The 12,188-nt window shown below is 33.3% G+C and overlaps 1 protein-coding gene across 5 annotated transcripts in view; it reads right to left on the reverse strand.

Annotated features, from left to right (window-relative positions):
• The window catches only part of GPC5 (glypican 5), a 783,354-nt gene that overhangs the window by 384,493 nt on the left and 386,673 nt on the right, over window positions 1-12,188 (reverse strand). For all 5 annotated transcript variants that reach the window (XM_035319367.1, XM_035319357.1, XM_035319400.1 and 2 more), the window contains exon 7: window positions 4,757-4,919. In XM_035319367.1, the coding sequence (XP_035175258.1) occupies window positions 4,757-4,919 (163 nt within the window). The remainder of the gene's footprint in view (window positions 1-4,756; window positions 4,920-12,188) is intronic.

The following is a 12,188-nucleotide window of genomic DNA, read 5'->3' on the forward strand; positions in this document are numbered from 1 at the left end:
GAAGGGAAGGGAAGGGAAGGGAAGGGAAGGGAAGGGAAGGGAAGGGAGCCAATCACACTGAAGTAAGTGAACGAGGAGAAAAAGTGTCTGCAACTTGAGAATGCAGTACAAAATCATATAAGAGTTTATGTGTATCATTTTACCCTCTTTATGGAGGTCAAAAGATAAAGCCTTTTCCAACTTTTATCACACTATTGCATAATCTGAACAAGACAATCATTATCAATTAATTAAGTAGTCATAGAAATCAAATATTTTGGAGACTTTTTCCTCAGACAGGGTGAATATCAGATGAGATAAAAAATCAAACAAGTGAGAGACAAGATTTGCCTGTATATACAATAAGCGCAAAGCATAATTTTACATATATGAGCCCTGAACTGTGACACGGCTGTAACTGTAGTAAAGCAATAGCTGAACTGAATTTTAAAACGATGAAGAAGACAAAGCAGTGGTACAGGACTTTCCAGAAAATTAATGGTCTTGGTGTAATGGTCTTGGTGTTCTTGGTGAGAATTTTGATAAAACATATTGAGTACCTCAGAGGAGTGATAGCAGGATTAGCTCTTCCTTGCAGAGCTATTTGAAAATAGATTCAAATCAATATAAAGATAATAAGTATTTGTCGTCGTTATTACCTCTTGAATTCTGAAGTTTTTTTTTTGTTTTGTTTTGTTTTTTTTTTTTTTTGTGGAGGTAATTCATTGTGACATATGAAATAGTCCTGTGGGAATTCCTTGGTTAGGGTAGAAAGAACAAACCTATCAAATAAAGTGTCAAGGCTTTATACTACTGTTTATTTTATACATTTAAAGCACACAATTGCTTGTACCATTCCTCCAAAGGATGGCATCAATTTGCTATATTTTAAAGCTACTTGGAAAGAATGAAGCAGTCAGAGCAATTGTAGGACTTTGAAACACCGACTGACTGTTAGATATGAAAACAAATTTTCAAAATACAACATATTTTAAGCACTGGTGTAATGCTAGGGTTATCATTTCTGAGTCATAAATAGCAAATCTCTTCATTAGCCTTCCAAAGTCTAAAGCCTGTCACCACAAATTTGACACTCTCCAACACTAAGTGAATACACTTCTTACATCTGTAACACTGAATGGAAAAATAAGTCATCTTCAGCTTCAGGGACTGTTCACATAAAATTGCTAAAGTTTTATCTTGGCAAAAACATATTCCCCTTCCTCTCTGTTCTTCCCAGGTCTGAGAATCATACACATTCAGAAGACAATGACATGGTCTCAGAAAAGGCAGATATATATACATCTGCCTTTACATTTTTTACCTCTATACAAAGTAATGTGCTTAGAAGGGATAATTATTTATCATATTTTATCAGCTTATTTAGATTATGAATTTGTTGGAAACAGGATTGTTCCCCTTGGTGAACATCTTTGGAATAGCTAACAAAGGGGAGAGTTGGCTTTGTATAAGGCCCCCAGACTTTACTATAATACCAAATATGTAGCAATCTCCCTTCTTTTCCTGGCTTATTATGAAAAAATGAAAAGTTGACCAGAAGCAACAGACTATGAAAAGTTTATTTGGTAAGGAAAAAAATAACACCATCTGTATTGCTGCATGTATCTAAAGAATATAAAGTAAAATTTCCATGTGCATAATGAATCCAGTTAAAATGTGTATGTTACTAAACCACATAAATAATCTTATTCACCCACTTTAACATGACTCGCTAAGAAGAAATAACTATGAAATAACTCTCCATTTTACGTCATAATTCTTTTTTGAGCTTCAAAAATCATAAATGCATTTTTAAGTCATAATTACAATGTTTATCTATGAAAAGAAAGTAAATACCTGGTTGCTGGAGCTTATTACATTCTTTTAAGACAAAATGACTGTAATAAAAGTATGTGTTCTGCATGTGAACTGCAATGGTAAAGGTTGACTTCATGTACCAACATTTAAACTCTTTGTTACTTCAGTTCAATCCTGGTGTCATTTATACCTTTTACACATCTAGTTACTTTTGTCTATTTGTCAATATAGATGGGACAAATAGATATACAGATAGATATCTTTCTCTATAGATAGAGAAAGATGAATACAACCCACATTTATGTTTCTTGGCCCCACCTCATTTCTGACCTATTTGTGGTTTCCTTGATGTTTATCACTAATTAAAAGTTAATAACAATGAAACACCAGACCACTGATATTTCTAACTTCTGTAATTTTCTTCTGCTATTATATCTAAATTACTATGTGGGCAATGGCCAACTCAGTCCATTGTGTTTCTACCTGTCTGAATCTACTGCAGCTGTGTTCTGTTTTTCAGTCGAAAAAAATGGTTTTGTTTCACTAATAGATTAGTGTTTTGTAATACATAGAAGCATCATGTAACTAGAAAAAAAAAATTAAGAAAGACCTGCTGTGTATCAGAAAAGAAATATTAATGTTGAACAGATGTACAGCAATTCTTGAGCTTTACTTCTTAGTGAGATTACAGGTTTTTGGAGATCTGTAACTCATGAAGGATAGGATCAGAACAAATCTAACATTTCCATCTTGTTCACAATGCAAATGTGTCTTTTGTATCAGTATATTTAGGATTGCCAATATAAATTTATGTACTAAAAATTAAGTTTTATTGGTCTTCCATTACATATGTGATCAAAAACAAAATAGCTATAAATACAGTAGTCAGACATCTATGGCTATTTGTATGCAGTAAATATATATATAATTATACATATATAGGGATGCACAAAAAGCATCAGAACTAACTACCTAACTAAGAGGTAGACCATGCCTGATATTTAGTCATGCTTTACAAAGAGCAATAAGCAATACAGGCAGCATAAATCTAGCATTTCAATTTAGAAATAGGGAATTCAGGATCTGAATTGCTTGAAATCAGCAGCAATCATCTGAAGCTAAGAAATTTCCACCAAATTAAATAGTGATAATATTTATTTCTTAATGTTTCCATTCTTGTTCCTCACGAATCTTGAAAAGATTTTTTTTTTTTTTTGCTTACAAAAATAGGCTTATTTTACTTTTTTTTTGGACTTTCAATTTCATTTTTAATTCCTGAAATCCTACTTGTATATCCCAGAGATGCAAAAGAATTATCTGAGCTCCAGTTTGTTATCTGAAGTATACACTTAAGTGATTTCCCAAGAAAAAGATTTTCATGACCTATATTGTAACAAAATTCATACTACATGGAATCTTTTAATAGTTCACTCAAGCTACTAGTAAATCAATAAATATACAAAAAGTCATAATACTAAACAGTATGGGCTCATATTTTTATTTACTAGTGTCTTAGAAAAGGTTTGAATGAAACTGCATTAAATGCAAACTTCAGTATGCCTAATACATAGTTTATTATCCCAGAGATGCATGTAAAATAATGAGAATACAAAGTTTAATTAGCTGTCTTTTTAACATTTTGAAAAGATTACACTAAGTATATTAATATGAAGAAAAAACAAATGCAGAATGTAAAAAAAAAAGTGCAATTCATTCAATATTTTTGCAATGTAATACTTGTTTAATATCCCTAATAGTTTCTAAGACTATTTTACAGCTTGTCCATACAATTGAGTATCATTATCAAATAGATATAATATATCCAGTAGTCCAAAGTACATCTGCTTTTAAGTATTTGATCTCTAACTTCTTTTTGCGAGTTTATATGTTCAAAGAAGGCACTCTCAGGAAATAAGTGCCTCTTAACATTCCATCTAAAGAAACTTCAGCAGGCCTTGGAAATATATATACTAGGCAGCAGTGCAACAGTATCTTAGGCTGAATGCAGACTGACCTGCTAATGCATGCCCAGAATGCTCAGTCTCATTTCTCCAATTATTTAAATTGGAATTAGACAACCATGCAGTATGACTTTTCTGTGACTGAATTTCTAAATTGTCTCATCACTATCAAGTCAAGAAGGACCTATCCTCAGAAACCCAGAGCACACTAAAATTCAGTAAATATAGGTAAACTCAGGTAAACAACAGCCTTTACTTCTTATCTATTAATACTGAATGTTTAAAATTATAATTTTGATGATATCAGGCACCTATTCCCGTCATCTCTGCCTATATTTCTGCACTTGAAAGAGAAGTAATAGATGCACAATATAGCACTGATTCAGAGAACTGGACAACTTACTTGCGCTTCCACCCAATTGCTCATACTCATATTTCTATGTTGCTGAAATGCATAAACAGATCTTACAAATATTCTTCTTACAAAATTCTTACAAAAGTGGTTCGGGAAAAAAATAAAAAAGTAAGCAAGGCAGAAAGAAGTGTAAGCAGTAATAATGGCACTGATGCTTAGTGGGCTACAGAATATTGATTCCAATAGTTCTCTAAGAAATTCAACTACCTCAACTAAATCTTAGCTTTTTGCCATAGTTCCATTACAAATTAGAAAAAATTTCTGTGCAAAACTTCCAAGTAATACTTTTCTTGTTAAATCAGTAACTCACACAAACATGTCATTGTATTGACTTTCAATGGGCTAAAATACTGTGTTGAGGTCATTCTACTTAATGCAATTAACATATGCATTAACATATGCTATGATGAAACTGATACCGTCCTCATAGAAGTCGTATAGTCCTATTCCTGTATATCTTGGAAACATTATACAGACAACTTTTCCAAGCCTTTTTCAAGATAATTCAGTGGTATTTCTTAGTGACATTTCTATGTCAAATTCACTCTTAAAATGTATGAAGAAAACAGAATCATGGACTTACAGTCTGTAATTTTCATGACTCTTTTTACTTCTCCACTTCCTGATCCTCCACAACTATCTTCGTCATCACAATCTCCACTGATTTGTTCATCCATACTTTCACCACTGCCTGTTTGTCGCAGATCCCAGTTATCATATTTAGGAAGTGATTTGCTCTGCAATAGCTAAAGACAAGATACAGTGTGCAAGTTAGCAATACAGATGGAAAACTTCAGTGAGCAGCCAAAATTTCAGATATGTCTCTCTGATATTTATTTGCTTCAAAAGGAAAACACCAGGTTCCACAGAAAGGTAATTCTGATTTTTTTATTTCCTCTGGTTTGCAGTCAGATTTAAAAGAGTGGTATCTGGAATTGTATTCTTCATTTTTAATTTAAAAATGTGTAACATTTATGTGTCTATACTGCTAAACAAGAGAGGATAAGGCATTAATCCCTAGCCCAGAGGACAAGTCGCATGGGTAGAGACTTGTTCTTCACACCTTCAGACTAGTGTCCTTTAGAGCAGACAGACAGCATCCATACTGCATAGCAACTGGCCCTGGATCTTTTCCAGAACCATGTGGTGTCCACATTCTATAATTCTATCACTAGGAATGCATGGGTTTAGTGCAGTCCTATAGGGATTGGTAGTTCTTCCAGATTATTTAGGATTTTCATTAATGACCTGGAAGGCAGTATAAAACAAAAACCATGCTGATAAATATTCTCCTGCTACAAAAAAATGGAGAACTACTAAGTAAAAAATAGAAGTGGCAAACTGTCTAATAAGGTACCTCATCTGGTAAGCCAGGCAATAGAATGAATTTTTAAATGCATACTATAATAAAACAGACAAAAGTAAATTTGCAAGTCTAAATATTGTATTACATTCATATTAGAAGATAAAATATTCTGCTCTATAAAACAGTAGACTATGAATTATCAAGACTAGTGTTCTAGCCAAAGGTTTTAATGGGGTAGCTTTGAAGACTAAAATAGGAATACTAAATCAGATTAGGTATGTTATATTACTCCCAAATCAAGGTCTTGTTTCCTCTGTTCAGAAAGGATGGCACAGAACTGAGTTCCACTGGACTGTTTAAAAAAGGGAATAAACAAAAGAAAACAAACAAGAAAACAAAAAACTGTTATTTTTAACCAATGTGAAAATAGCTAATGAACCAAAACTTTGATTTATTCATTCAAATTAAATCAAACAAATCCACATTATCAATATTGTACATTAAAAATAAACCAAATAAGGGTTGTTCTATATAAAAATAATTTATTAACAGTTGTGGTCAAGTTCTTAAATATGTATATACCTATATATATGTATATATTCTGGTTCAGACAGAGGTTTTAATCTTAAAGCAGGAGTTAATTTAGAAGTTCAAGACCAGGATATGCAAAAAATCAGAAAAAGTAACCAAAATGGCCCCTTCTGGCTCTCAAAAATGTATGAATCCATGTAACTAAATTTGGTTTAAATGGAAGACTGGATTCTTTTTGATTTCCTGTGCTTGCAGAAATTTACAAGTGAGTTCATCTCTCATGAGTGATGGACACTAAAAGGAAGGGAGCTTATGTTTACACTGTTGAAACTGATATGATACTGGTTCCCTTTCAACAAAAATCTAGTATCCCATTTACTTATCTTACACATCATACACCTTCAGGGGAAACATTGTTTTTTATTAATTTAATTTTATTCTTTTTAAATAAAAACATCTTGATGATATTCTGTTTCAGTCAATGTGAACTAAGCTCAGTCATAATATTTCTTCTCTTTCATTTATGTGCATATCTTAAACACCTGTGGAGGGAATCCCAAAGGAGACCAGCAGTAAATACAATTTACCTAATCAAATCGTACCTAGAAGAATTATTTCTAGAAGCATGACTGTTTTGAACTCCTTCAAACCAGAATAATAACTACGCTAAAGTTTATTCCTCTGCTTAGTATTATATACCTGAGTACTTCAAAGGACAGCATTTTGCTTAAAAGAACTACTCATGCCTCAGTCTTCTCTATTTTAAAAATCCTTCTTCATATCTGGGAGCACATCATTCATCTAAAGCCCCTCAGCTCAGGTTCTTACATGATTTCTGTCATGAGCAACTGATTTTCTTTTCAATTATTACTGGATTTGAGTGAAGAGAGAGGCAAAAGCTTTGTTCTTGTCCCTTGGTACACTTCCTACTAGCCCAGCTATGCACACTATCAATTTGGTTATTTCACAAAGTTAATTTTTTGGTCTTTGGGAAAAACAAACAAACAAAAATGAACAACAACAACAACAAAGTGTCTTACTAACATCTCACTGCAATTTAAGTCATCCTCAGAAAATTAAGTAAATAAGTCAGGCATTTCTAAGATAACCAATGTAAACAAAATTAAACCCTAGCTTGTACTCTCCTTTCTGTCCAGGAAGTAGAAATAGCAGAACAAAGTCACATTACATATGATGAAATCTTAGAGACTAATGTTCTTTGGCCGTTTCACCCATCCATGAAGATAGCATAGTTATAAACAGAAATAAATGAGAAAAATAACAAGAGAAGCATAAATTTAAGAGGTAAAAGAGGCCAACAACAATGGGAAAACAAAGAAACAAACAAGCAAACAAAAAAACTAACAGCAGCAGCAAAATTTCATTTAAAACATTTCTAAAGTTATTTTATGAGCATTTTTAGTATCTCTTCTATGGAGCCATTGATCTGCTTGGATTTTTTATTTCACTGTTCTTTACTGCTCACCTGTTTTATTGTATTTGTTTTAAGGTTATTATTATAACCACCTCCACTAGACAGAGCAAGTATTTTGCATATAATTTGCTAATAATTTTACCTTTGTCTTATGTGAATTTTACACTCATCTCCCTTGGTAAGAGTGGATACTAATAGACAGGACATCTACTGATTCCCTATTTCTACCCTATTGTGAGTGAGGAAATCGGTGATTTATCTAGAGAATGGATTTCAGTGACTGTAATTCAGTGGCTGATCAGGAGAGCTGGTTCACAGCAAGCAGTACTGCTTCACACACTGTTTTCTCTTACACACCAGAAGCGTGATAAAATTACTTCTTCACAACATTTCCAACCCCTATCTGAGTGGATTCTGGTACAAGTGAGGAGAAGGTGAGATCTTAGAATGAGATAGACTAATTCCTAGAACACAGCTATTTCACTCTATTGGCAAGAAAGACAAGTTCAGATATTGAAGATTTGACTATATGATTCCTAAAATTTCACACTGTTGAGAAGGTATGCAGGGCAATTAAGGTATCTCACAAGGAATGCAGTTTTATTATGCCTTCCAAATTATGCCAAAATATGCCTTCCAAATTATGCCAAAAGGTAGCCATTGCTAATTCAGTTGGAAATCAGTTATGGTCATTTGCCCTGGGAAGTCAAAGATATCCAAAACTGCTGGTAACAGCAGATGTTCTTTTGCTCCTGGCTTGACAAAGTGCATGAAAGCCCTGTGAAGTGACTAAGCTTTCAATGAGTATTTCCTCATTGTAACAAACAGTACAGAACTTTGCCTTAAAGCAAAAAACACAACAAAAACAAACAAACAAAAACACACCACCACCACCACCACCAAAAACATGCTACATCTTAATCATCTGTTTTATCTGTACCATTTGGTTGTATAAAAATGAACAAATAAATTCAGGTCAATAGACTTATTCAGCTACTCAAGACAAAGAACTAACTGAATTTTGTTCATCTTGATTTATTGGCTAACTAATTATGTCCTTTTTAATTATTGAGAAATACATTATTATTGAGAAATAAATTAATTTCTACCTATTTTGACATTATAATTTAACTTCACATCCACTGTTTTACAATTTGAATAAGCTCCATTGAGATATCAAAAGTATATTACATTCAGGTGAGGCACTGTGCATGTTTGATACATAGCAGTGGTAAAGCTATCTTGGATTATAGCTTGGTAGAAAGCATAGCTATGTTAAGGCAGTTAGAGAAAGAATTCCTTATTTTTGCCACTTCCCAAAGTGGAAGTTCTTTCTCCAGTTCTGTGGCATTTTCAGATAGCACTTATCCAGATCTTTGTAAAGAAAAAGAAAATCAAGAAGCAAAGGAAATAATGTTTGTGTACATGAAATGGAAGATGACCTTCCAAGAAGCCAAACAAAACAAAACAAAACAAAATAAAACAAAACAAAAGAAAAAAAAAGACCACTCAGTCAGTCATCTGAAAGCATCTACTTTGATGTTAGAATTTGGACTAATCCACTGGAGCCATGATTATTAACAAAACATACTATGAAAGATGCAGATGTGAGGAATGATAGCTCCTCCTAAGACACACTATAGAAAACATTGCAGTCTGAAATATGTAGGAGAATCTCACAGGGGAGTCATGCCCAATTTGTATCACTCTGATTAATAAATAGTTTATGAATAGGACAGCAGGAAAATAATATTACAGCAGGAAATAAGAAAGTCAGAAAACAGCAAAGAAAGTTGTTTCTGTTCAAGTATAATGCCAATCTAATATTGTGTCAATTTGCAGGCTCTGTGCACCTGAATTATTCTGACAGGGATTCTGAGTGCCACAGTTCAGTTACATGAATAAGCCATGAGGCTAATGAATGATTATAAAGTCTATTCTCTGACAACTAATGATGACACCATGAAATAATTCACCCACAGTTTATCAGTATAATCAGTGAGAGATGATAGGGACCATTATCACTGGTGCCTAGCATATAATGCAGACTAATCAACAAATTATAGACAAACAGGACACAGGACACTCTTAATTCCTCAAGGAGATAAAACCATCTTTCTTTTAGTCCTAAAGAGTAGGACTCTTAGGTAATGCAAACTGGAAGTAAATTACAATGGGTACTGGCATATAAGAGGTAGGCTTTATATTCATGCACATCACTGATATCCACAGCAGCACAGTGGAAGTGAGCAGCTCAGGGAAAAAAATAGCTGGGCCACAAGCTGTGTTTGTAGGAGTCCTTAACATTTCAGAAATCTCTGCATAAATGCCAGAGTATGCCTCTAAGACATTTAAGTCTACCAACAAATAATTGCTGTAGAAGGGTAGCTCCACAAAAGAGTTGTGGTTTGTACTTAGCTGGGAATACAGAATATACTTCTAAATCTGCATGTGAAGCATTGATCCTTATAGAGTCTAGATCTGGAAGAATGATTACAGAACGGTGGCTTATGCAGATTTCCACCAGCTCCAATTGAACTGAGGCATATACAAACAATAGGTGCTACTACAAGGGATTTAGGCACTCAGAGAAAAGAGAGACTCTTATATACAGTTATTACTGAATTACTAACAGCAAACTATGACACACTTCATCAAATCTCATTATGTCAGAATTTTATAGTCTACTAAATAAAAAAAGATAAAAGTATTTCAGCAAGACAAAAAAAATATTCAAACACTATAAAAATGCTAGACTCCCAGAAGTATTTGAAACCATGTTAAATAAAAGAAGACAGTAGAAGGAATCCATTACTTTTGCATTAGCCATTGTTCTGTAGATAATATATGTTAAAAATGGTCCCTCAAAGTTAACAAAATATAAACATTAAAAATACATTTCCATCAGCAACTGTTGCATATGTACTTTTTTCTCTCATATCAGAGCATTCCATATCGATATAGAAGACAATGTGGGAGTAGACACCTAAAAAAATTAATAAGAAACTCAATTACTATGAAAGAAAAACCTTGAAACTTCATTTATTGCACAATGAATTATATCTGTGTTGATTAAACAGTAATTTTGGTGGGGAGGGATTATCTGTGCAAAAGTAATTTTCCCCCTACTATGAAATAAACTGAGCAGAACCTTAAAATTATTAATAATCAAGAATCTCCTTAGGTCAGTGAGATCAAGTAGCAAGTGCAAAAGCATATCACCAGTCTTTAACAGTGACTGTGTCTGGACCAATCTTTTATGAAGATTTTGCTACATTTCTTTTCCACAAATCATACGATAGCAAAAACATACATCAAGAGGCCTTCTACATTATTTACCAAGTTTTTCTTAAGGTCTTATATATCTTCTTTTAATTTGCAACATATATCCTTAAATCAGAAAGCTAGTAAAAACCCTCATACATCATTTACGCCCCACTTAGGCCTAACAGATAAAGTTTTCCAGTTTCCTTCCGAACAAGGCCTTCCTGACACAAAATTTACCCCCTGCTCCTGTTCCTGAGTTGCCCTTTATTTTTGTGACTTCTATACAACTATACTCCTCTGGTTATGCTCATTGTGTAGTAAGGCTGTTTTGCATAAATTGAGATTCATCACATATGAAGGGCTAAATTTTTAAATCCTCTTTACCACCAAACTATTCTTGAAATTGACCTTGCTACTGCCTAGTCTTGTCAAAAAACATCACCTCTTTTTTTAAAAACCTTCAAGAGAATTAAGGTATTCTAGAAGCATGGAAGTAGTGGAGGAGGGGATACTATATTAGTTGAGAAGATTTTTCTTGTTATATAAAAAAGTGAACCATTTGCAATCAGAGCCCTCTGAATGGTTTGATAAAACTATTCTTTAAGTCCCCTTGGGTCTTTGTACGTGTGATAAGATTGTAACTTTTTGCCAGAAAAGCTAGCTTCAAGTTCAAGTAGCTGCCTATGCTATTTGTCTGCAACATTACTTATTCAGATGCAATCAAATATCATGCAGAATATTATCACATAGAAAGAGTCTTTTTTGAAATTCCTGAGAAAGCCTGGCTCATCCATTTTGCAGCTGTAATATGTGCGCAATACTCTAATTATAGTAATCCTAATCTATGCAGACTATGTTATTAAACGTGACATATACTTTAATTGTTGACAGATGGCTTTGAACCCTGCATAAATATTTATAAAGTCACATGTATTCCTATAGCTGGCACACAAAAAATTCCAGGTATATTAGTTTGTCTTTTCAGAATCCTTTTTACAGGCACATGCAAGCTTAGGATTTCCATTATCATAACTATTTTATTGTTTAGGTTATCTGAAGTCTTTAAAGGGACCACTTTCCTCCTAGAGTGAAATGAGTGGTGTATAGGTTATGGACAGTTTTTATTATTTTGGAAATCGGAGAATTTTCCAGCAGTACATTGTATTGAGTTAGGCCATGTGCTCTCAGTTATTAAATATTTCCATCACACCATTTATTTGTAATTAACCTTGTTCTTCCTGCTACCTGCATGGGAGAAATTGACAGAAATCTTTCAGTCTTGAAGAACAGTTCAGAATCAGGATCAATCCAGCAACACTGATCATTGACACGTGAATTTAGTGCACTATTTCTTCTTTTTTAGAATTCAGAAATTCTAGTTTCATGACATATAGAATAAGAAACTTGTTTATATGTGCATTATAAAAACGATACCAAAAAAAAAAAAAGTGGGTACAATACCAAAAAAAAAAAAAA

The sequence above is a fragment of the Oxyura jamaicensis genome, chromosome 1 (assembly GCF_011077185.1).
Source record: "Oxyura jamaicensis isolate SHBP4307 breed ruddy duck chromosome 1, BPBGC_Ojam_1.0, whole genome shotgun sequence".
NCBI lineage: Eukaryota > Metazoa > Chordata > Aves > Anseriformes > Anatidae > Oxyura > Oxyura jamaicensis.